At 53.0% G+C, this 25455-nt stretch overlaps 1 protein-coding gene across 19 annotated transcripts in view; it reads right to left on the bottom strand.

Moving 5' to 3' along the window:
* NLRC5 (NLR family CARD domain containing 5) overlaps nucleotides 1–25455 on the bottom strand; it is a 103163-nt gene that overhangs the window by 36191 nt on the left and 41517 nt on the right. For 8 of the 19 annotated variants that reach the window (XR_014804746.1, XM_084958000.1, XM_084958002.1 and 5 more), the window contains exons 4-22: nucleotides 24249–24308; nucleotides 19855–19923; nucleotides 16744–18421; nucleotides 15377–15460; nucleotides 15144–15227; nucleotides 13742–13825; nucleotides 13535–13624; nucleotides 12617–12676; nucleotides 11543–11608; nucleotides 10980–11063; nucleotides 9987–10070; nucleotides 8943–9032; nucleotides 6872–6940; nucleotides 5212–5469; nucleotides 4470–4553; nucleotides 2343–2432; nucleotides 1505–1549; nucleotides 691–780; nucleotides 20–103 (exon numbers count right to left, since the gene is read on the bottom strand). Coding sequence is in view for 15 of the 19 variants with exons in the window: in XM_084958000.1 (XP_084814126.1) it covers nucleotides 20–103; nucleotides 691–780; nucleotides 1505–1549; nucleotides 2343–2432; nucleotides 4470–4553; nucleotides 5212–5469; nucleotides 6872–6940; nucleotides 8943–9032; nucleotides 9987–10070; nucleotides 10980–11063; nucleotides 11543–11608; nucleotides 12617–12676; nucleotides 13535–13624; nucleotides 13742–13825; nucleotides 15144–15227; nucleotides 15377–15460; nucleotides 16744–18421; nucleotides 19855–19923; nucleotides 24249–24308 (3253 nt within the window). In the remaining 4 variants the exon portion in view is untranslated. 19 annotated transcript variants of the gene reach the window in all.

Below are 25455 nucleotides of genomic sequence, written 5' to 3'. Positions count from 1 at the left end.
CTGTGTCCTCCGTACTTACTCGACTTCCAGAGGCCCCGGGCACTTCTCCAGAGTCTCACAGAGGCGGGAGAGGCTCGGGGGCTCCAGCTGACACTCCTTGAGGCTGGAAAGGGGCAGCGGGCAGGGCGAGGGTGAATCCCCCTTCTCTCAACAACCCTCCTCCCCCACCAGCACCCTGTGGCTCCCCATTATCCTGCCAAAAGCGAAACACCCTTCCCGCTGCTTCTCTCGCCTCCACTCTCCCTGGAGTGGAGTATAAGCTCCAGCCACAGGGAAATGCTTCCCAAGAACCAAACTTTCACTCCTCTGGGCTGCCTAGGATAATCCCCTCCTCGCCCTTCCCTGGATAACCCTGTTCAGGCCCCAGCTAAGGTGTCTCCCTTCTTAGGTGAGGAAACCAAGCCCCAGAGAGCGGAGGCGCCCAGCCAGGGTCTCACAGCCCCTCAGGGCAGAGCTGGGGAGTCTTTGGAGGAAACAGCATGGACTCTTTTCTCCAAGAGGTATGCTGGTGCCAGCGGCCCCATCACAGCCCTCCCCCTTGCTCCTCTTTCTTTGGGCATCTCTCAAACTCCCTTTCTCCTCTCTCTGAATCCCCAGCCCTCACACTCAGGCTCTTCTCACCCCCTCACCCATCACCCCATTGTGGTTACCCGCCCCGCCCCCCAACATAAGAAGCGGGTAAGACGGTACCAGAAGCTCCTGGGGATGCGGCGCTGACGGAACCCCAAGAACTGGGCTCCAGCTTGAAACTCTGGCAAAGATCCGCCAGCCAAGAGATGCCTAGGAGAGGGGAAGTCACTTTAAGAGGAAGGTCAAAGCATCCACATTGGAAAACTGGACTCATTAGTCAGGGCCAGGAGGGGTCCGTGGGACAGTCAAGTCCGTCCCTGTACAGATGGGGTAACTGCGGCCCAGGGAAGGGAATCCAGGGTGAGAAGGCAAGCAGCTTACACCTGCCCAGGTCGGATGGTGGGGTTGGGGGTGTGGGTGGAGGGCGAGCTGGGACGAGCCCTCCCTCCTCTCTGATGACAGGGCGCCCGGCTCCACTAGGGGGCAGCCGGGACACCTGCGGAGACCTAATCAGGGCTCCCTGTTTACTGCCAAGAAGTGGAAACTTTCAGAGCACCAACGGTTCTTGGCACCTCAAATGTGATATTCAGAGTGTGAAAGGGCAGTGATTCAGATGAGAGTCAGGAGCCTGAAAAGGTCTGCAAGAGTCCTCGGAGGCAGAACCACAGCAGCTCCCCGCTCTCTCCCCACACAGCAGCGACCTGCTAGCATCTGTTTTGCATCACCCGACGGCCCCTCCCTTCCTCCTCCCTCCCCCCTTCCGTTGTGCAGACCTTCCAGCAAAGATGGAAGCCCCCCCCCATTACTGCACATTTACATGGGGGAGGGGGTTCTAGAAGTGGCCATTCTAACAGTGGCCGGCATGGGTCTGGGGGGTGGGGGCACCTATAGGAAAGGCGGACCAGAGAGAAGGCGGTCCCCCAGCTCTCCTTACCTGCCTCTGCTGTCACCGCTCAGGATGACGTGCTGGCTCTCAGAGCTGCAGGCAGAGAGGAGGTGGCAGTCTGAGAATGGGCCAAGGGCCCGCTTCCCAGGCAACAACAAGAGACCAGATGAGTTGGGTCAAGAGAGGCCCAGATGGCGGCTCTTTTTCTCAGCCAGTAGGACAACAAATACACGAGGCAACGACTACATTCAGTAAGGCACATTCCAAGCCCACCACCGATATGATCTCTCTTGATTCTCACAATAAAATTGTGAGGTAAGGTAGAGTTCTTAGCCCCACTTTGCAGATGAGGAAACTGAGGTATCAAGGGACCCAGTGACCCTCTCGAAGCAGCACAGCAGGTAAATGGCGAGCCTGGATTTGAACCTGGTCTGTCTGCTACTGCACCACCCACTCTTGATGGGGAGAGAGGAGGAACAGGCAGATTTCACCTGAAACCCCCAATGACCTGCTTGGCCCGGCCCAGGGCAGCTTGGCTGGCTGCCTTCCCTCCTACATTCTCATCAGCTCCAGAGACCCCCACCCCCCAATTCAGGTAGGTCCCTGAGCACTCAAGGGCCACCCAGGAGCTCCCAGTTTTCCTAAAAGTCTCTTGGAATAATCCAGAGAATAAGGACAGGTGAGCACATGGATTGTGTCCCATGGTGAATTTGGGGAAATGTCACTGTCCCTGGAGCTATATTTCACTCATTCGTTCATTCTATTCATTCACTCCACAGACACATCACATATTCACTGGACCTTGGCATCACGCCAGGGCCCTGAGAATGCTACCCTGTGAGGGGGACAGATGCGGGGCAGGGCGGGGGTCCAGGGGTGCACTCACCTGAAGTCCAAGCGCTGAAGCCACTGCACTGTAGAGAAGCACTGGGTCAAACTGAACACAGCATCCAGGGACAAACCGTTCTCACTGAGGCTGGAGAGTCAGAGGGATGATGCTGACACGGTCACTCAGGACTCAGAAACACCCTCTTTGTGATCAGAGCGGGGGTGGGGGTGGGGGTGGGGGCTGTCCCTCCTGCTCCAGACAGTGAACACACTGACCCCAGCTGGTCAGGGCACCTCCACCATCTCCCCATTGCACAGATGGGGAACGGAGGCCCAGAGAGCAGCCAGGTCTTGGCCAAGATTATGAGACATCTTGGGGACAGAGCTGAGATTAGCACTCACTGGTTCCCTCTATCTATGATGAATCTGGGGTGTGTCTTTGCACCAGAGTTGTGCCTCAGTTTCCCCACCTGATGAAGGAGGGGCAGTGCAAAGTGAAAATGTGCGGCCTCTTATTCAAAATGCAGGAAGAGAGTTTTCCCTTCTTTCATTGTCTGTCTGTCTGTCCTGGTGGTTGGTTTTTTTTGTTTTGTTTTGTTTGTTGTCTTTTTAGGGCTGCACCTGCAGCATATGGAGGTTCCCAGGCTAGGGGTCAAATCAGAGTTACAGATGCCGGCCTACGCCACAGCCACAGCAGCCTACGCCACAGCCACAGCCACCTGGGATCTGAATTGCATCTGTGACCTGCACCACAGCTCACAGCAATGCCCAGCCAACTGAGCGAGGCCAGGGATCAAACCCATATCCTCGTGGATACTAGTCGGATTCATTTCCGCTGAGCTGCGACAGGAACTCCTGTCCTGGTAGTTTTTATCTGCCATTTAACCGCACACTCCTCGGGCCCTGGGAGACTGGCGGGTGAATGCAGACCCTCACAGGCCATGGGTCCTACCAGGCGTTCACGGGATTGAGAAAGTCACAGGGGAATTTGCCTGAAAGCTCCAATCTGCATAAAATCTGCCTGCAAGGGAGAAGCCTTCTCCCCACCACCTCCCAACTGCTCCCTAACAGGAACAGGCACGCTCCTCTGGTCCCAACATCCCAACAAAGGCGGCGTGAGCAGGAAGCTCCTGCAGGCCTCAGCACTGGCTGTAGCCAACACCTCAGGCATCCACTTTAGGGTTTGATATGTTAACTGATGGGGAACCAGGGGCTCAGAGAGGTGATTTGTCTGGGGACCCGGAGAGCCTAGGGCCTGTGGCCAGGTTCCAGTGGCCCGGGAAGAGCCAGGGAGGAGGAGGAAGGATGTGAGCCAGGAACACAGGGACCTTTAAGAGCCCGGGGCATTCTGGCTGGCTGCAGGCAAAGTCCGGGGCTTCTTGGCCTCCTTCCGGGGCCTCCCTCCCATATGGAACCCCCACCCCCACCCCCAACTCTCTGCCAGGTGCTTAGGGCTCTCAGGTCTCCACGGGGAACCCTGCTTGGATGTCCTCTCTCTTCCAAACCCTCTCTGCCTCCCTGGCCAGCGTCCCATCAAACAACCCCTCCCCAAACCTCAGGGCCAGAATGGCTGCAGGCCGTTATGTTAATCTGTCATTCTTCCCACCCCTGCCTGCCCTGCCCCCAGGTGGCCTGGGCCTCCCAAGAGGCACAGGGGGACAGATTTGAGAAGTGAAACCTTATCTTAGAAGCCTGAGTCACAGAGCCCAGTGTTATGAGAAACAACCCTGTCCTGAGCCCTTGCCAGGAGCCTGGGAGGAGCCCAGGTGGCGGACATGCATTTTAAGATGTCATTTTTTTTGCTTTTTTTTTTTTTTTCTAAGAACTGCACCTGCTACATTTCCCAGGCTAGAGGTCTAACTGGAGTCGCAGCTGCCGGCCTATGTCACAGCCACAGCAGTGTGGGATCCAAGTCACATGTGCGACCTACACCACAGCTCAAGGCAATGCCAGATCCTTGACTAAGCGAGGCCAGGGACTGAACCCGCATCCTCATGGATACCAGTCGGGTTCGTAATCCATTGAGCCACAATGGGAACTCCCTGATTGAATTTTATAACCCCGAGGGAGGGAGATGGGACACAGAATACCCCCCCTACCCCCTCAGCAGTGTCCCCCCTCCCTCCCACACCCACTCATCCCAGTGAGATCAAACCTCAGAGGATGTGCCCAGAGGGCTACTTACTTCAGCAGCTGCAGGGCACCAAGCCCGGGGAGCAGCTGAGCCAGCAGGGCCACACCTTCGTCCCCCAGAGCATTGCCTGATAAACTGGGAGAGGGGAGGGGAGGCCGAGTCAGTGGAGGGCGGAGTGGAGACGGGAAGAAGTTGGCTTTTCCATCCTGCTCAGCCTTGCTGCTTCTCCTGAAACCGGGACGCGGCCCTGGGCTGCCAGGCCGGACCTCAGCACATGCACTGGGTCAGCTGAGGTCTCCCTTAGGGTTATTTTATTATCATTATTTTTTTTAATGGCTGCACCCACGCGTGTGGAAGTTCCTGAGCCAGAGATTGAATCCGAGTCACAACCGTGACCTGTGTTGGACCCTTTAACCCCACCCCCCCAGGATTCTTAGCCTCAGGTTTGGGACCCCTGAGAGGGCAGGGATGGACTTCCTGTATTTTAGGGGGGATGAGTCACAACTTTCACCGGGTTCGCTAATAGGTCCCTGATGGTAGCAGAGAAAGAATGGATGATTTAAATCTTTTTTTTTTAAATTAATTTATTTTTCCACTGTACAGCACGGGGGCCAAGCTAACCTTTACATGTATACTTTTTCCCCACCCTTTGTCCTGTTGCAATGTAAGTATCTAGACATAGTTCTCAATGCTACTCAGCAGGATCTCACTGTAAATCTTGAGAAAACAAAACAGCTAACACCCAGCAACTGCTGGGCCCCACCCATCACCTGCCAGAGGGGGAACTACTCACTCGAGGTACTTGAGGTGGCAACTTCCTCCCAGCGCTTTGCAGAGCTGCTCAAGGTGCTGGGCTTGCAGGCCACAATGTGTCAGCCTGCGGAAGGCAGAACCACAGCCCTGCAGCATCTGCCCCTCTGGACGGTGGCCAGAGCGGCCGCCACCCCCAGACACACAGGCAGAGAGGCTTGCAGAAGGGGGCCTGGGACGCATCTGGCAGCCAGGCAGACAAAGAGGGACCGACACACACTGCACACAGAAGCCAGCTGTCCTGCAGGCAGAGAAGAGCCAGTCACAGACAGAGAGAGAGAGAGAGGCAGACCAAAATGGAGAGATGCAGAGATGAGAGAGGGAGATGCAGAGACAGAGAGAGACCAAGTGTCAGAGGAGAACAAAGAGAGGAAGTGGGACTCACATGGACGCAGAATCAGAGAGAAGGCTGGACGAGGGGTGATGGGAGCCCTGCGGGGGCTGAGCTGAGCCCCCAGGCCTAGACCTCAGGATCAGGAAAGAAGGGGCCGCGAGCTCCCCGTTCTCTCCGTCCAGAGTTCCCACAGCCCCTCAGCTCCTGGAGGCCAGGGGAGCTAAAAGCGGTGGGGACCCTGGGGAGGGAAGGTGATTGGGGGGCAGCGTTGTGAGCCCCATGGGAGTGGGCTGGGCAGAGGAGGTGGGAGGCAGGAAAGCCAGGCCCCCACAGCAAGTCGTGTCCTCCAGTGAGGAGCCCCTGGGGCGGGAGATCCAGGGACAGGCTTGGTGCCCAGAAGGGAGGAGGCCGGGACCATGCCCAGGGCCTGTAGGCCATCACTGTATCTGGTGCTTGGGAAGCACAGGGACAGCTCAGAGGGCATCTGGAGCAGGAGGCTGTCAGGAAGCACAGCTCTGGATGGACACGCCCAGGCCAGGCTGAGCACATGCCTCATCCACAGCCCCAGACTCCATCCTCAGCCTCATTTCCCACCATTCAATCTCTCCATGAAGCCTGGGGACAGTCAGATGTTGGTTCTGAATGGGCTTCTCGGCTTTCTGGCAAATCACTTATTGGGAGAACATAAGTCAATTGCCTTAGTCTGCTGCTTGATGGATAGTAGGTGCTCAATGAACCTTGGCTATTAGTATCATTAATCTCATCACCACCATTGGTGGCTTCAGAGACGTCAGCCTCAGCTCAAGCAAGCCCGCAAAAGCTTAGACCCTACAGGGGAGATCGCAGGTGAACACTGAGGAGCAAAGAGCCGAGTCTCCACCCATGTGCTGGGCTGGGGAAATCCAGGAGGGAACCCTGGAGGAGGCAACCGCCCTCTAAAGGGTCCTTGTGCCAAAGGGGGCCAGAAGTTCTGACCCAAATCAGAGCTATCAGGTGATCCTCTGGGCTCTAGGCTGAAGAGCCTCCTACGTCTCCCACATGGAGTTCCCTGGCTACCCCACACCTGCCCCAATCTGCTCTCTACGGCTGCCACCCAGGGCTCTCTATGGGTACCACTTGGGAAGTGGGAAGGCAGTTTGGCCTTTGAGCCTCCCCTTTGGGGCTGGAAGCCCAGCCAAGCATGCTGGCTTCCTGCAGCTTTGTGAATTGGTCCAGGCCCCAGCAGTTGAGTCGGACGGTCCCGCTGTGGAGGTCAAGGAGGGGGTGGTCCAGGCCATGGGATGAGCAGGGAGTGGCATTGGGGCCCTACCTCTTTTGGATCCCCTCCTGCTCCTCTGGTTCTGGGGCAAACATGAGCACCACGGTTTTGTGCAGCAGACTGCAGAGAAAAGAGGGAAGCGGGGAGGCAGGAGGCTTATGGGGGGGGGGGTCCTGGGCTGCTCTGTGTCATTTTTTAACCGGGTCTCAAGGGACCTCTAAGGTGCCACCTCCCTGCCTCTGGCTGCAGCACTTCCTTCGACTTCACCCTGAGGTCCTCTGAACTTCCTGTGGGCCTGAAGTTTTCTACTGCAGTAGTTTCACAAAAGTACCAGCCCTCATTTCCTGGAAGGTCTTTGTAAGTTAACTTCAGTTCTGCCTTTTGTCTGTGCTGCAGGCTGAAGCCCTCCTCCCCCTTCCTGTTCCTCATGTGCCAGGTGCACCCTCGGCTGAGGCTACTCGCCCCAGCGTGGTGAGGTCTCTGCCAGGTTGGGACAGGCACTGAAAGTCCCCATGAGGCTGTGACTGAGAGCCAGAGCATCCCTGAGCTCATCTTATATATAAAACTGCATTTTTTTCTTTTTATGGCAGCACCTACGGCATATGGAATTTCCCGGACTAAGGGCTGAATCAGAGCTGCAGCTGCCGGCCTACATCACAGCCAAGGCAATGCAGGATCTGAGCCACATCTGTGATCTACACCACAGCTCGGGGCAATGCTAAATCCTTAACCCACTGAGAAAGGTTAGGGATCGAACCTGCATCCTCATGGATGCTAGCCGGGTTCATTTCTGCTGAGCCATGATGGGAACTCCCACAGAGTCCTTTTTTAAAATTAATATTTCAAAAGACAGATGAAGCAAGAATTACACAATGTTGATAATTATTGGTGGGAACTGGGGAGTTCATTATACCATTCTCCCTACCTTTCGGTATGATTGAAAAACTTTCTTACCAAAACGATAAATCAAAATTTTTATGTTTACTTAAGATGCCACAATCATCTCTCCATAGTGAAGCTTAAAGCTGTACCTATAACATGGTTTCCTTGAGTTCTCTCTCTTTCTCATTTATTTATTTATTTTTTTGGCCATACCTGTGGCATATGAAGTTCCCAGGGCAGGGATCCAACCTGTGCCACAACAGCAACCCAAGCTGCTGCAGTGACAATGCCTGATCCTTAACCCGCTGCGCCACAACAACGCCTCCACTGAGTTCTCATCTCTGGAGGCAACTCAGTTTACTGAACTAATGTCACTAATATTGTTAAACATTTATTTTCATTTTTCCCTTTATAACCAATACTGTGGTCAAAGTATTTGCACAATGACGGTGATTTCTTCACGATAAGCTCCTAGAAGTGAACAGAGTGTCATCTGGAGGCCCTAGGGGCCTTTACTCAATCATTCAATGAACCAAGGTCCCCTCATTCACCTCTTGGGTGAATCGGGTCTCCCCTTCCTCCTTTGAGGGGTGTTTACAGCAGGGACCACGCTACTCAGTTGAGAGCCCCCACGGGTGGGGACTGTGTTGACATTAATTAGCATCTGTCCTCAGCTCCCCAGACTGAACACGGAGACTTACAGAAGTAAGGCTGGGCTCTGTCTTAGGTGGGGTTCCCTTAGGAGCAGAGTCACTTGGTCACTGTGTACATGATATACCAAAGGCCTGATCTCAGGAGAAACCAGTAAGGGACCAGGGGAAGCAGAACAGGGCAGGTCCTCGCCCAGATCCCACGGGGAGCTCTGGAGCGGGACTAGCAGCAAAAGTTTGCCCCACCTCAGGCAAGAGGGCTGGAGGGGTATATCTCTGCCTCTGTCATTGGCCGCTCCTGGTTAGGGGGATGAGGAGGGGTGTGACCTGCCAGGCATCACTGGTTCTTATCAGCCCAGGGCACTTCTGCAGGTGGAGTACAAGCTGTGAGCGACCAGTACCCACAGGAGCTGGGAACAGGTGCTCCAGCTATAAAGGGGGTCTGGATGGGGCACTAGCAGCATCTCCTACAAGCCCCAAAGGCCTGGGGCCAGAAAGAATTCCCAGGACCTACAGAAAGCCATGGGAAAGCCCGGGGGGCTCTGGACTGGAGGGGGAGTGGGTGGTGGTGGTCCCCTGGGAGTTCCCACCTGATGTGTAGCTCTGCCAGGGTCCGGCAGGTTCTCACTGCACTCAGCACACGTTGCATCCCAGCCACAGAAAGCCCATTGTCGCTGAGGCTGTGGAGAAGAGGAGGGAGGAAGCCATCAGTAGGCGCTTGGAGTCCTCAGCCCCCTCTTCCTGGCTCAGCAGCTGGCTGCTACCAGCCTTGGAATGTCTTGGGTCCTTAACCATGGGGTCTCAAAGGATTCTGGCCTGTGTAGACACACCAAGAGTCACAGAACCTATCCTACATAGAAAACAAAGTTCTCCAGCTGGAGCAATACGAACTGACTCACTGCTTTTGCCTCTCTGATTCTCGGTTTTCTGGTCTGAAAAATAACCACCTTTCGAATCCCATTCTACCAATGGGGAAACTGAGGCCAAGAGACACTGAGTTACTTTCCTAGGGTCGCAAAACTACCGAATGACAGACACAGGATTTAAATCCAAAGCCAAGGCTCCAGACCACTGCTAATTCCACCTCAGCACTCTCTCTCCCACCCAAATTCGTACTTGACGCTAAGACCCCAACACACCTCGCCCAAATACCACCCCTACCCCATACCATGCAATAACACAGCAACTCAAGAGTCTACTACCCTTTCTTTTCATCCCACCACCCCAACAACCCAGCCCTTCACCTCAAAACCATATCCCTGTCCTAACAAACCACTTCTTCTTTCAATATGCCAATTCATTACCCCAGCATGCAGCCACCCCATATCCAATGCAACACTGCACCCCACCCCACCCTGGGGGCTACTGTCGGGACAAACTGGAACACAAGCTACTGATGCACAGGGAACACATTCTACATGAGCAAGGGGATTTAATACTAAGCAGCTCATGCCAGAGGCAAAGGCAGGGCATGGTTGGACCACTCCAACTATGCTGGAATTGGGAGAAAGCAGGGGTGGTCGGTGGAGCAGCACTATTTCTGGTGACCATGGGCACAGGGACCAGGGGTAGCAGGGACAAGATGGGGCTCTTCTGGGCCCTCCCTGGTTCTCAGCAATGGGTGAGCAACTCACTCCAGCTTCCTGGCGATGTGCAGCTGGGGCGCAGCCTCTGCCACCAGTTGACAGCCTTCATCTTCCAGCTGGTTCCCTGAGAGGCTGAAACAGAGGGGTCTGATGTCATGTGTTGCTGAGGTGGGGCCCCCCAACCCTCAGCATTCATACAGTCCCTCAGTGACTTTAGCCAAAGCATCACTCCAATAAAAGAGCCTTAATTACAACAACCACTGATTGCCTAGCACTGACCTAGGTGCTTTTACAATTATTGGCTGTTTAATCCTCATAACCCACCCTATGAGGTGCTCTAAGATTATCCTCCTTTTATTTGTTTATTTATTTATTTTTGCTTTTTAGGGCCACATCTGTGGCATATGGAAGTTCCCAGGCTAGGGGTAGAATCAGAGCTGCAGCTGCCAGCCTACAGCACAGCCTCAGCAACACAGGATCCGAGCCTCATCTGTGACCGACACCACAGCTCATGGCAACACCGATCCTTAACCCACTGAGCGAGGCCAGGGATCAAAGCCGCATCCTCATGGATACTAGTCGTTACCACTGAGCCACAATGGGAACTCCCACAATTCCCACCAATTCTCTCTCTCTCTCTCTCTCTCTCTTTTTTTTTTTTTTGTCTTTTTGTTTTATCTAGGCCTGTACCTGTACCCGTGGCATATGGAGATTTCCAGGCTAGGGGTCGAATTGGAGCTGCAGCTGCTGGCCTACGCCACAGCCACAGCAACTCAGAATCCGAGCCGTGTCTGTGACCTACACCACAGCTCACGGCAACACTGGATCCTCAACCCACTGAGAGAGGCTAGGAATTGAACCCTCAAGTTCATGGTTCCTAGTCGGATTCGTTTCCAATGCGCCATGACTGGAACTTCTCCCCCCAGTTCTTAATGAAATGGCACGCCCCTCCCCACGCCATCCACCCAAAGCTGAGGCCCTTCCCATGCTGCCCTGCCAGCCCCTTCTGTCTCCTGTCCCAGCGCTTCCCATGATACTCACTCCACTTCATCCAGCTGTGGACCCATCCGGAGCTGGGCGAGGAGCAGCTTCACATCATAGACACTGAGCTGACACTTCTGGAGCCTGGGGTGGGAGTGAGAGCAGAGGGATTCAAGGTCAGAAGCTACACGATGCCTCCTCTAGCTCTGAGTGTGGTGGCCAGGGTCTGGGGCAGCCTGGAGGCCAGCAGATCTGGGTCTCATCTTGACCTGTTTCTTAGTAGCTGGGTAACCTTGGAGAAGGCACTGAACCCACCTGAGACCCGGTTTCCTCCTCTGAGACTCGGATTCCTACAGCGTGCCTGCTTTGCAGCATTTTCAAGACAATCCCAATGAGGTAATGGATGTAAACTCCCACAGTGCCCGGCACACAGCAAGGGCCCATTGCATTACAGCTGGTACTGTTGTTTTGACAAATGATCCTCGCTCAGGCCAGGACGGGTTATTCATGTCCTTTCCCTGTGTTTCCCTTCATCCTCCCTGCCCCTGCGAGGCTCCTCTGGGAAGGGGCTCTCCCCACATGCCCTCTCTTTGCCCTCAAGGCAATGGATCCCACCGAGGTACCTGAGCTCCAGGCTTCTCCTCTGAGCCTCTTTCCTCTGGCTGGCATTTTCCTGTAGGTCTGGGTCTCTGGCAAGAACAAATCCAACATTGGCCTGGTTTCAGGAATCCGGGGCCTGATGGACCAAACCTCTTCCCTTGGTTTCTAGGGGCTGAAGACCCTGTGGCATGACCCACAGTAAATGAGTAACACAGATGGCTGCTTCAAAGTACTGAAGGTGCTTTTCAGAAAAGCAGCAGGAAGAAAAGGTTTGAAGTCAGCTGGGACCTTTATTCAAATTCTGGCTCTGCTACATATAGTTGTGTGGCCTTGGGCAAGTCACTTTACCCATGTGAGCCTCCAGTTTCTCTTTTCTTTCTTTCTTTCTTGGCTGCACCTGTCGCTAGGGGTCAAATCAGAGCTGCAGCTGCTGGCCTATGTTTGATCCCCTATGGCGGGGGATCGAACCTGCATCCTCATAGATACTTGCCAGATAACTGCTGAGCCTCAACAGGAACTCCCCATTTTCTCTCTCTCTCTCTCTCTCTTTTTAGGGCCTCACTTGTGACATATGGAAGTTCCCAGGCTAGGGGTCGAATCAGAGCTGCCGCTGCCGGCCTATGGCACAGCCAAGGCAATGCAGGATCTGAACCGCATCTGTGATCTATACCACGGCTCAAGGCAACGCCGGATCCTTAACCCACTGAGCGAGGCCAGGAATAGAAGCTGCCTCCTCATGGATCCTAGTTGGATTCTTAACCCACTGAGCCACAGTGGGAACTCGCTGCCTTTTTCCTTTTTTGACTGGAAGAGTTTCCCCTGCAGAGTAATGCCAATACTACCACATCGTCAGGCCCTCCCTAAGGGCCTGATTCAGTCTGGGACTTCTGGGGATGGTCCCTCCTCACAGGGACTGAATGCGGTCCAGAAGGTAAGTCCTTGGCCAACTCTCAGAAGTTAAGTCATTTCTCAGAGCAGCAGCGGCAGGAAGAATCTCCACATTCCAGCTCTTTCTAAGTTCTTTCGGCTCCTTTTTGCCACCACTGCCTGAGCCCAGATGGCTTTTCGGTGTGAGCCCAAACCCACCCCCTTCTTACCTTTGTAGCTCTGTGGTCGTCTCTGTAGGTGGGGAGAGAAGGAAGACGAGGTCTGTCTCCCTGCAGGGTCAGACAGCAAGTGTGAAACCAGTACAGCACCCCCTGCGCCTGCACCCCTGCTACCCAAAACATCCGGAGAAGGCTGACGTCATAATTGACAGAGAAATAGAACTGGCAAAAGTGCTCAAAATCAGACATGTACAACTGCGACTATGTCATTGCTTGATGAATCCTGAGCATTTGAAAAAGTCAGGGAAACAGTTTTTATCTTTAAATTTATTATTTTTCTTTTTATGGCCTGTACCTATGGCATAGGGAAGTTCCCAAGCTAGGGGTTGAACCAGAGCTACAGCTGCCAGCCTATGGCACAGCCACAGCCACGCCAGATCTGAGCTACATCTGTGACCTGTACTGCAGCTTGGAACAATGCCAGATCTTTAACCCACTGAGCAAGGCCAGGGATTGAACCCACATCCTAATGGACACAATGTCGGGTTCTTAATTCTCTGAGCCACAAAGGGAACTCCAAGGGAAACAATTTTTATAAGATAATAAAAAATTGGTAATGCTGAAAGTGTTTATAGGAGCTGCAGTGTTTTAGGATTAAGAGGCGGGCCACTTAACCGACCCTGTGATCCAAACCGGCAATGTTAGTTCAGCACCACGGAGAGCGACTCGTGACCAGGGATTCGTTGGTAGATTGTTGGTTTCGTTTCCCGCATCCATCTATCTATTCATTTATCTTTCCATTCGTTCCAGGCCTGAGCTAGGCTCTGGAGACACTGATGTAAGTAAAACAGACTCATGCATGCACACGTAGGTCTTACAAACTAGTGGCCTCCTCCTTGTCCCATCCCCCACTTACCCCTTCCCTTTTCTCAAGACTCTGAGAACCAAGATCCCATGCTTTCTGCTCACCTGACCTGCAGCTTCCTAATGGTAGGGTACGTGACTGCCACCTTTGTCAAGGAGAGGAGAGTTGACACGGAGACACTGTTGCGGCTCAGGCTGCATGATTGTGGCAAAGGCGTCAGGAGGGGATCCCCCATCCCACCTGACCCAGACTCTCTTCTGTCCAAGGGAGAGGGGGGTGACTCAATCAGGGGTGGTGGAAAGACTGCTTACTCAAGCATCCGGAGCTGCGGCAGGTGGGGAAGTATTTCCACGATGTTCAGGACCTCCCCGTCCTTGAGCTGGTTGTCCTGAAAGCTGCAGGGAGACCAATGTCCAGTCCCTCAGCCCTGAGGTTGAGAGACTAGGCAGCCCCAGTTGGCAGGTGATAGGTATGGCCATCCTTATGCAGGAGACACAAGATAGAGGCCCACAGACAGTTTATGGTATCTGGGAGGCCCAGGTAGGTCCAGGTAAGAAGAAAGGCCCTCGATGGCTCACTTCTGTCCTTGTTCAGTTCCTCTGGGAGCATTTCTATCTAGTGGCCCAAGGGATCCAGATGATGGACTGTGGAGGGCTCAGCAGGTGGGATGAGAAGACCCAGCACTCTATTCTCTGGGCTCTGTCTGGGATGTGCCTGATGCCTGAGTTTATCAGGGCCCCTTGGCTCCCAGGTGATGGGCAGACCGGGATGCAGGAGAAGCTGCTTCCAGCCTCATCTCTGTACCAATTCACCCAAAGCCCTAGGTCAAGCACTCTCCTTTCTGGCCTCACATTCTCCACCTGTCAAATGGGATCCAAACCAGCCCTGCATGGGTTCCTAGCTAAAGGGACAAAGGAGCTGAAGAGTGTAGGGGTGCTCTGAATGTGATCACTTGCTCAGGACAAAGGTTTGGAAACAGTGAACTTGTTGACATTGACTTTTCCTTCTTAATTATTGAAAGTAACCCTAATCTTTTCTGGTATCATCTGTGAACAAAGACACGCAGCAGAAGGGTGAGCTCTAGTCCAGCTAATGCCCCACTCAACAAGCATTGTGCCCTAGTGATGGGATGCCTCTGCCTGGATGGAGGGGTGTCTTCTCTAAACCTCATAAAGATGCCATTTAGGGTAGCAGCAGTCCTGCCAGGGAGCTGCTGAGGAGGATCCCTGGCCCTGCCCTCAGGCTGCTCATCACAGACACAGGGCGGAGTATACAGCTGCATCTGTGTTTACCTGGGTGTGTGGATCTAAGTGTGCATGCGTGTGCTGCACATGTACATGGGGGCATATACCTAAGTGAGCAGGTGGGTGCAAGTGTGTGCATGTGTGAGCACCAATGTGAAAGTAAGTGTGTGTCTCCACCCACCTGGCACCCACCAACACAGGGTCACAGAAAGAGGGGAGGGATTCTCAAGACTCAGGCTCCTTCAAGATGTCCCAAAATATTAGCACTTCTCTGGGGTCTCTGGGAGCCTTGCATTTGGATTTAGTCCCAACCATCAGACTGATGCCCCTTCTCTCTGGGTCTCATTGAAAACATACTGTCCAGACCCTAATGGAATATACAGGACACAGTGCAGGCCCACGAGGGGCCCTGAGACCTGGGCAGTGAAGCCTCCCCTCAGCCCGTAAGCCCTCCTTGGAGATTACTCACCTGACCTCTTCCAGCTGTGGACAGAGGGGCAAAGCCCGCACCAGGTGGCTGATGCCTCGGGCAGTGATCCTACTTCCTGACAACCTACAGGATAAGCAAAGACGGTGGGAGGAATGGGGATGGGAAAGGGAGTAAACCAGAGATCTGCCTTCATCTGTGCAGGGATGAGGGGAAGGAGGAGCGTTCTGGCATCCCCAGCTGAAGATCCACCTTGGTTCCAAGCCTTGGCTCACCCCAGCTTCTTCAGGCTCCCCATTGTTGGCAAACTCCTGGAGAGGGCTTCAGCAAAGGCATCCCCACACTTCCTGCTCTTAAAGCTGCCGAAGGAAAAGTCAGAGTGGCAGAAGATCAATAGAGGGCAGGGCTTAGAGGTTGTCATCCATCCCCTCCTCCAACAAATGGAATTTAATACAGTAACGGCAATCGTAGTAGTAGATAGTTGTAATTGCTGCAGTGGTAACAAATAGCCATTATGGTAGACACTGCTAATTGTCCACTAAAACCTGTTCTCTACTGTAGCTATAACAGGGAACACAGTGATAGCCAGAGGCAATGTTTGCCTGCCTGCTGTGCAGCTCCATATGACCGTATGACTACGTTCTCATCACTGGAATGCAAGGGGGAAAGAATGTGCTCTATTTCCAGGACCGAGCTTTAACGCGTTGGACACGTCTAATTCATGTTCTCTCTTGCCCTTCCCTCAAGCCAGAGCACAGATATATCTGTGACCCAGCTTTGACCGTAGAGATGAAGATGCCAAGGAGAAGATGGAACGACAGTGGAAGGGCCCTGGGTCCCTGCGTGATCATGTGGAGCTGAGCCAGTCTGCTGACTTGGACCACTTTCATCTGAGTCTTCCACGAAAGTAAAAGATAAGTCTACCTTATTTACTCTACTGCATTTGGGGATCTGAGCCACGTGGGATCTGAGCCACATCTGCGACCTACACCACAGCTCACAGCAACACCAGATCCCTGACCCACCGAGCACGGCCAGAGATTGAACCCCCATCCTCATGGATACTTGTGCGATTCGTTTCTGCTGAGCCACAGGAGGAGCTCCCAGGGGTGGAGGATTCTTTGTGACTGAAGCCTAACCTTTTCTCTAGCTACGACACACACTGAGCCTTTACTGTGTACCGGTACTGTGTATTGTGTACTGTGCTAAGAGCTATTTTTCATGTACGATTTCACCTCATTCTCACAACAACCCTATGAAGTAGGTATTATTACTGATTTATTTTAGGGATGAAGATACAGACAGAGAAGTTAAATAACCTATCCAAACCAAACAGGCTCTAGCAGCCCAGCTGCTATTCCAATCCCTGACTGGGAGAAAGAGAGGGAAAGAGTGAGTCCAGACTCCCTGACAAGAGGTGATCTAACTGGACTTGAGGGTTCCTGGTGCGGCGGGGAGCTTCCTCACCATGTCACAGGTTAAGAGGCGACAGGTAGGGGCCTATCTGTTCTGATAACTGAGGTTCTTACTGCCTCCCTCACAGGGGTCTGCCAGACTGACTGGCTTCCACTCGCCCCAAAGTCCATTCTCTCCCAGGGATGACCCCAGCGCCTCCCCCGTGCCTTTCCGTCCTGACTCTCACCTGAGATTCTCTACCTGCTCGCAGCCTGCCAGGGCTTCAGGACAGTGTGGCTCCAAGGGGCAGCCCTCAAAATCCAGGTGGATGGGGGCATCCCTGTGCCCGAGGATGTTGGTCAGGGCCGCCAGGTCGGCATAGGTCAGCAGAAAGTTGCGGAAGGAGAGGTGATGGGGGAGGCTCTGGGCCACGAGGCTGGCCAGCTCCGGCTTCTGTGTCTCAGCCACGCAGTGACATAGCTCTATCAGCTTTGGCCCCGTCAGCTTGCGAGTGGCCAACTTCTCCAGGGCTTGCATGACTGCCGCCTGCCTGGCACGCACCCACACCTCCTCCTGCTGTGCCAGGGGTGTGAGGAAGGGGTGGCAGGCGCAGGAGGCCAGGCCGGCCAGAAAGGTGGGAAGGTGGTGGTCTAAGAGGCCCAGCCTAGCTTTGGTCCGCAGCACCCAGCGAGAATTGAGGGTGACATGTTGGGCAAGTGTGTCTCTGTCCACCTTGGGGCTGGCCATCAGGTGCAGGGCAGCCAAAAACTGCTGCAGGCTGAGGTGGGTGAAGACGTAGCCTGTCTCCTGGTGCCCGGGTTCCGTGTACACACAGAAGGAGGTGAGCAGGCCGAGGGCCGCCGCGAAGGCCATCGTGGGTGGAGGGATGTCTCCTGCAGTGAAGACAACCTTCCCCGTCTCCAGGCCCCACAGGGCCACCTCCCCGAGGCCCATCAGGGACTCGGCAGGCAGGAACCCTTGGGGGCTGAGGGAAAGCACCATCTGCACGTAGCTCTGGGTCACGGTGGGCAGGAGGGCTGCAGACTGGCCTGGAGAGCGGCCTGGGAGCAGATGGTGGAGGCAGAGGCAGGCGACCTGGCACAGCGCGGGCACCACACACATGCTCCAGAGATGCCTGCTGGCCCGCAGCTCCGCGAGGGCCGCCTCCTGGACTGGCTGGTCGCTGAAGAAGCGGCTCACGTACTCCTCCACCCGTGGTCCGTCAAAGCCCCACATGCTGACCGTGACCACCTCTGTGGGCAGGCAGGCGGGCAGCTTCCCTGGACGGGAGGTGGTCATGACCCAGCAGCCGGGCAGGAGGGTCCCATGGCAGAGGCGGGAGAAGAGGGTGAGGGCTGACGCCGAGGCCTCAGGATCTGCAGCCTCCTTGCTGGAGCCGGGGTGGAGGACCTCGTCCAGCCCATCAAAGATGAGCAGGATTTTATTAGCATTCTCCTCCAGGTACTGGAAGACTGCCTCTGGGCCCGCCTCGGGCCTCAGGTACAGATCAAAAAGGAGCTGTGGCAGCGTCAGGAAGTTTGTGATCAGGTTGAGCTGGCGGAATTCGAAAAGGAACAGGGCCTGGAAGCGCTCCAGCTGACCATCGGCCCACTCTTGGCAGAGCCGGTGGGCCAGCGTGGTCTTGCCCATGCCCGCCTTTCCCAGAAGCACCGTGACTCTCGGGCCCTTGTTGGCTTTGGCACTGAAGAGGTCCCGAATGCTCACATCCGTGCCATCTTCTGCCTTGGGGCCCCCTGCAACAGTCCCCTCCTGAGTGTCGAAGGGCACAGAGGCTCGGTTCCATTGCAAGATGGGCGGGATGTAGGTTCGGTGGCAGGCGACCGGCTGTCCTGGCCCAGGGCTCCTGCTGTCGTAACGCTGCTGGGCAAACGTTCTCAGCAGCTGCAGGTACCTCTTGGCCAGTTCTGCAGGGGGCAAGGAAATGACATGAGGGCCGGAGGCCTCCCTGCCCCTGGCTCCCCTCACCCCAGTATCAGGTTGTCGGGAGCCTGCCGCCTCAGCTGTGTGGGTATAGGGAGGGATGGCAAGAACACGCAGGAGCTCTTGTGCCATCCAGATTTCTAGATTTTTTTTTTTTTTTTTTTTTTTTTTGCTTTTTAGTGCCACACCCATGGCATAAGGAGGTTCCCAGGCTAGGGGGTCATATGAAAGCTACAGCTGCTGGCCTACGCCACAGCTACAGCAATGCATGATCCGAGCTGTGTCTGCGACCTACCCCACAGCTCATGGCAATGCTGGATCCTTACCCCACAGAGCAAGGCCAGGAATCGAACCTGCAACCTCATGGTTCCTAGTCGGATTTGTTCCCGCTGCACCATGATGGGAACTCCAAATTTCTAGAATTAATTGGTTCTAAAGGAGCACAGGATCTGGCAGCATTTACACGGGGCAGTGTGAATGGGGAAGTGTTGCTCACGGGCTCTGTTTTGCAAAAGGTTTTCACCAAGATGGGGGAGGGGGAAGGGGGCATTTCCTTCCTAATATCTTAGTGCAACAAGCTTTTACTGTGACAGCTGAGTAACCTGCACACCCCCGCCCCCAATATTTCAGTTGGGCAATGCCCAGGAGTGAGCACGAGCATCCTGTGGGCCCAGGTGGCTGACCACTCAGAACTGAGAAAGCTAATGAAGACTCAGTATTTCCAGTGCCAGGTGTTGACTTTCTAACTGCTGGGTCATTTGGAAGACCTCGGGTGGCCCAGGGAAAGCCCAGGGGCACAGCTGGGGGATAATGAAGACCCTCGCTGGGGTGGCCTGAGGTGGCATCCTATTTTATACAGATGTGAATCCTCTGACCAGCTGAGAATCCTCCGGCTACGCCCAATGGGGTTGGGTTTCCCAGCTGGTGGGAGAACTGGGAGAATGAGAGAAGATTCTGTCTCCTCATCACCCCCTGGCCTGTTCCATCCTCAGCAGCCCCCATGTCTCTCCAGGGCCTCCCAGGGCTTCTGTTCAGCCCTAAACTGGCCAATGAGAGCATAGCTCTGCAGTCTTGCTGGTCACATCCCTGGAGTTCCCTCAACCCTGAGGACAAGGGAGTGTCCCTGGAAGAACCTGGATGATGAAGCTGGGACCTGTTGGGATGCTGTGAGCTCCTTCAGCTGAGCCATCTCTGGAGAAGCCTCTCTGTGGTCTATTGGGAGGGGCTTCCTTGCCAGACCCAGCTCTCCCCTCTGCCCACCTAGGAGGACCTCACTCCCTCCCCCACTGGAAAGCTGGAAGAGAAAAGTCGCAGGGCCCCGGGAGGCCTATCAGCAGGGGACAGAGTCCAGGATCTGTGTCTTCACCCCAAGGTCATCCAATCCAATGTTCCGGTCCCTCCCTGCCTTGGTACCCACCTCGCTGCTGCTTCCTGCACTGCTTTGGGCGAGGGGAGGACCCACAGCTCTGATGTGGCCGCTTGAGGCCTGGAGAGAAAGAAGGAAAGAATTCGGGGGGTTGAGGGTTTGGGATCAGGGGGTACCCAGCACCTTTAGGGAGCTCCACTCCATAGACAGGCAGCAGACAGACAAGTATAACCACACTCGGGGACTGAGTGAGGGTGGGCAGCTGGCAAAGGCTGCCTCCACCTCAGCTTCTGTTGGCAGTGGGTCCCAGGCCCAAGTGAGAGGCCTGGAGGCTCTGGGCCCGGGCATCTCCCAGCCCTGAATACAGGCAGTGGTCCCACAGCCGACAGCCTCAAGCACTAAGTGGCTTGGAGAGGACCCAGCTCTGTCAAGGCCACTGCGGGCTGGAAGAGTGGAGCTTCCGCCAGGCCCGGCCAGGCCGGTGCCCTGTCTCCTGGACAGTGTGTTTGTCATTCTCATTTCACATCTCCCACGTGTCCTCCCTTCTCTTACTGGTTTCCTGAGTTCTTGTCTGGTTGCATGGATGTTCAAGAGCCACTTTAATACCTTCCTGAAGAGGCTGGGAAAGGAAGGAAGGGAGAGGAGAACAAGAAAGAAGGGGAGACAGGAAAGAGGGGAAGAAGAAAGCAAAAGAAAGGACCGTAGAAGAATTTTAAGAAGTAAAACAGACACTCCCACAGCCAAGCACTAGTGACCAGTCAGAACATCCCCTGGAACAGGTTTCTTGCCCTGCCAGGTGTTAAAACTTTCAGTTGCTGGTTTACAGGGAAACCCACGGGCCCCAAAGAGGGGCTGGAATCAGTGTGAGGCTATTTCCGTATTTTAGCAAGTCTCCTATAATAAGGGACTCATTGGCTAAATATCAACCAGAGCTGGTCACAGCCATGTGACAATTAGGCCAGCTGAGGGATCAGGGACAGAGGGACCAGGCATCAGGTCAAAGAGTTCTGATTCATTGGGGAGCTAGGAGCACGGGATGGATGTTTTCTGCTAAAGCCTGTTGGTATTACTGGCATGCACAGCTGTCGGTACTAAGTCGATACTTCCATAGAAATAAAGGTTCTGAACCTACAGAGGACAGCATACTCAACAGTGAAAGACTGAACGTTTTCTTCGAAGATCAAGAAGGCAGCAAGGATGCCTGCATTCACCACTTCTATTCAACACAGCCCTGGCAGTTCTAGCCAGAGCAAGTAGACAAGAAAAAGAAATAAAAGGCATCCAAAATGGAAAAGAGAAGTAAAATTATCTCTGTTTGCAGATGATGATCTCATACATAGAAAACCCTAAAGACGCCACCAAAAATGCTGTTAGAACTAATAAAGGAATTCAGCAAAGTAGGAGGATAAAAAGTCAATGAACAGGAGTTCTCTTGTGGCACAGTGAGTTAAGGAGCCAATATTGTCACTGCACCAGCTTGGGACACCGCTATGGCAGTTATGGATCCCTGGCCCGAGGACTACCATATGTGGAGGGTGCAGCCAAAAAAAAAAAAAAAGAAAAAAAAGAAAAAGAAAAAAAAGTCAACAACACATAAAATCAGTTGCACTTCTATACATGAACAATAAAGAATCTGAAAAGGAAATTACAAAAAAAATCCATTCACAATAGCATCAAAATGAATAAAATACTTAGGAATTAACTTAACCGAGGAGGGGAAAGATTTGTACAATGTAACTACAAAATGTTGCTGAAAGAAATTAAAGAAGACATAAATAAATGGACACACATCTGATACCATGGATTGGAAGACTTGCTACGGTTAAAATGTCAGTATTACCCAAAGTTATCTACAGATTCATTGCAATATCTATCACAACCCTAAAGATGGTTTTTGCAAAATAGAAAAGCACATCCTAAAATTCATATGGCATCTCAAGGGACCTTGAATAGCCAAAACAATCTGGAAAAAGGACAAAATTGAAAGACTCACATTTCCTGATTGCAAAACTCACTACTACAATGTTACAGTAATCAAAACAGTGTGGTGTGGGCACAAAGACAGACATAGAGACCCATGGAATAGAATAGAGAGCCTGCAAATAAACCCTCACATATATGGTCAAATGATTTTTTTGACAAGGGTGCAGGACCATTCCATGGGGAAAGGACAATCTTTTCAACAAATGGTGCTGAGAAAACTGGATATCCACATGCAAAGGAATCCAGCTGGACCCTTACCTGACTCCATATGCAAAAACTACCTCAAAATGGATCAGGGACCTAAATGTAAGACCTAAAACAATAAACCTCTTAGAAGCAAACAAGGATGAAGGCTCACAACACTGGATTTGGCAATGACTACTTGAGGATGACACCAAGGGCACAGACATCCAAGGAATAAATGGACAAACTGGACTTCATGAAAATTCTAAAAACTGTACATCAAAAGAAACTACCCACAGAGTTAAAAGGAAATACATGGAATAGGAAAAAATATTCATAAAACATATACCTGGTAAGAAATTAATATACAGAATTGAGAGAGATTTCCTAAAACTCGACAACAAAAAACAAGCTAATTTGAAAATGGGCAAAGGACTTGAACAGACATTTCTCCAAAAAAAGGTATACGGATGACCAATAAGCACACGAGAAGATGCTTAATATCACTAATGATTAGGAAATGCTAATCAAAACTACAACGAGAGACCACTGCACACCCATTAGGATGGCAACTATCAAAAAAACCCAGAAAACAACAAGTGCTGGTGAGGATGTGGAGAAACTGGAATTCTAGGAATGCAAAATGGTACAGCTGCTGTGGAGAACAGTATGGAGGTGCCTCAAGAAATTAAAAATAGAATTACCACATGACTCTGGATTCTGGAGTTAAAAGCAGGGTCTTACGATATTTGTACACCCCTGTTCATAGCAGCTTAGTCATCATGGTAAAACATAGAAGCAACCCAAGTGGCCATCGGCGGATGAATGGACAATCAAAATGGGCTATACACATACAATGGAATCTTAACCTTAAAAAGAAAGGGAATTCTGGAGTGTCTGCTGTGGCACAAGGGGATCAATGTGTCTCAGCAGCAGCAGGGACTCAAGTTCAATCCTTGGCTCGGCACAGTAGGTTAAAGAAGTGGTGTTGCTGCAGCTGTGACGCAGGTCGCGACTCTGGCTCAGATTGGATCTCTGGCCAGGGGAATTTCCATATGCCTTGGGGAGGACAAAAAAGAAAAAAACAGAAGAGAAAGAAAGAAAGGAAATTCGGATATATGATACACCATGGATGAACCTTGAAGATTTTATGTTGAGATAAGCCAGTCACAAAAATACAAATATTGTACCATTCTACTTATACTAGGCACTTGAAGTAGTTAAAATCATAGTGACAGAATGTAACTGGTGGTTACTGGGGGCCCGGAAGAGGGATGAATGGGGAGTTATTGTTTAACAGGTACAGAGTTTCGGTTTTACAAGATAGAAAGAATTAGGAAGATGGATGGTGGTGACGGTTGCATAACACGTGTGTATTGAATACCATTGAAAACTCAAAAATGGTGAAGACGGCAAATTTGATGTTATGTAATCTGCCACAGTAAAAAAAAAAAAAAAAAGAGTGAGAGAAAGAGAAAGAAGGTTCTTTTTTTTTTTTTTTTTTTTTGTATTTTTAGGGCCACACCCGTGGCATATGGAGGCTCTCAGGCTAGGGGTCGAATCTGAGTCACAGCTGCTGGCCTACACCACAGCCACAGCAATGCAGGATCTGAGCCGTGTCTGCGACCTACCCCACAGATCACCGCAATGCTGGATCCTTAACCTACTGAGTGAGGCCAGGGATCGAACCCGCAACCTCATGGTTCCTAGTCGGATTTGTTAACCACAGAGTCACGACGGGAACTCCAGAAAGAAGGTTCTGAAGAGAGTGTGGCCCAAGGGTTGGTGAGGTGGGCCGTTTGATTGCTACCCCTCTGTGTGCCATCACTAAATAAGTCAGAGGCTCCCTGGGTGTGGCTGTGGATCAGTGTCAGGCCTGAGTGTGCTGAAGTGGTGAGGGGACTGAGTCTGTGGGCTGGAGCATGAGGCCCTGAGGTCTGGGGACAGGAAAGTGAGAATGGGCTTCCCCTAGTGAAACCAAACAGGGGATTCTGCCAGTGGCCAAGGGCTGACAGCTTTAGAATCTCCCCGGAGGCTCCAGGTTAGACCCCTAGGAACACGTGTCAGGACAGGGCAAAGCCTTGAAGAGCAGAGAGGGAGCAGGTGAGGCTGGGAGCCATGGAGAGGGGTGCGGAAGGGATACGAAAATCAGTCAGGGGATGAGGCTGATTTATGGGAAACAGCTGTGACCAGCCACTAACAGCGTGCTCCTGGTTTGAGGTGGGGACTTAGCGTGCTCACTGCCCCCCCACCCCCTGCTTCCCAACCCCAGGACTTACCAGAGTGGGGCTGAGACTCAGGTGGGCGCTCCTCATCAGCTTCCAGCTGACTGGGGAGCCCTGGAAAAGCGGAGGAGATAATATGCTATGGAGACGTGCTAGGATGCCCTGGGAGCAGCTCGGGTGGATGTCTGCTCAGGGCCCACCCTTCAGGGCAGGTTCCTTGGCAAGCAGGAAATACATTTATGCTCAGTGATCTGTGGAGGGCACAGCTGGAGGGGAGCCTTGAAGGCAGCTGGGGGCAGAAACATGTGCACAGCTAAAGGTTTGTGCACGCACAGGTATGGCTGTGCACACATACACGTGTGTAAATGTGCATGTGCACAATGCGTCCCCCACCTGCCCTGCACTCTGCCTTGTTGAAATCTTTTTTTTTTTTTTTTTTTTTTTTTGCTTTTTAGGGCCACACCTGCGGCATATGGAAGTTCCCAGGCTAGGGGTCGAATCGGAGCTGCACCCCGGCTTACACCACAGCCACAGCAACTTGGGATCCGAGCTGCGTCTGGGAGCTCACAGCAACACCGGATCCTTAACCCACTGAAAGAGGCCAGGGATTGAACCCGTGTCCTCACGGATACTGGTCGAGTTTGTAACTGCTGAGCCACACTGGGAACTCCTGCCTTGTTGAATGTTTCAGTGAGTTCTCACTGCCTCTCCAACGCCCGCCACCCCTCAGTGTTCTGTGCTTCACCACGGTGCCGTGTAAACAGAAAAAGCCCAAGAGGAGTTCCCATCGTGGTGCAGTGGTTAACGAATCCGACTAGGAACCATGAGGTTGTGGGTTTGATCCCTGCCCTTGCTCAGTGGGTTAAGGATCTGGCATTGCCGTGAACTGTGGTGGAGGGTGCAGATGCAGTTCGGATCCTGCATTGCTGTGGCTGTGGAGTAGGCAGGTGGCTACAGCTCTGAGTAGACCCCGAGCCCGGGAACCTCCATATGCCGTGGGAAGCCACCCTAGAAAAGGCAAAAAGACAAACAAACAAACAAAAAGATAAAGCCCAAGAAATGTTTCCTGACAGAAGGAGCTCAATCAGCCTGCCCAGCAGTGGAGGTCGGAGGGCTCTCCCTGTGCCTATTTCTGACCTCGTTGCAGAAAGAAACCTCTTGGGTGTCCCAGGCTATTTGGAATTTCCTGGCAGGGGCAACTAGGGTGGTACAGGGTGGAAGGAAGGAGGAGTCCTCCAGGTCCCCGGTGGATTTGGTGGCA

This window comes from Sus scrofa, chromosome 6 (assembly GCF_054392235.1).
Source record: "Sus scrofa isolate SSC_HxYL_T2T_F1_AM1 chromosome 6, Sscrofa_HxYL_maternal_Yorkshire_Landrace_v2.0, whole genome shotgun sequence".
NCBI classification, from domain to species: Eukaryota; Metazoa; Chordata; class Mammalia; order Artiodactyla; family Suidae; genus Sus; species Sus scrofa.
Note: the sequence above shows the minus strand (reverse complement) of the source record. Positions and strands in the feature narration are given on the sequence as shown.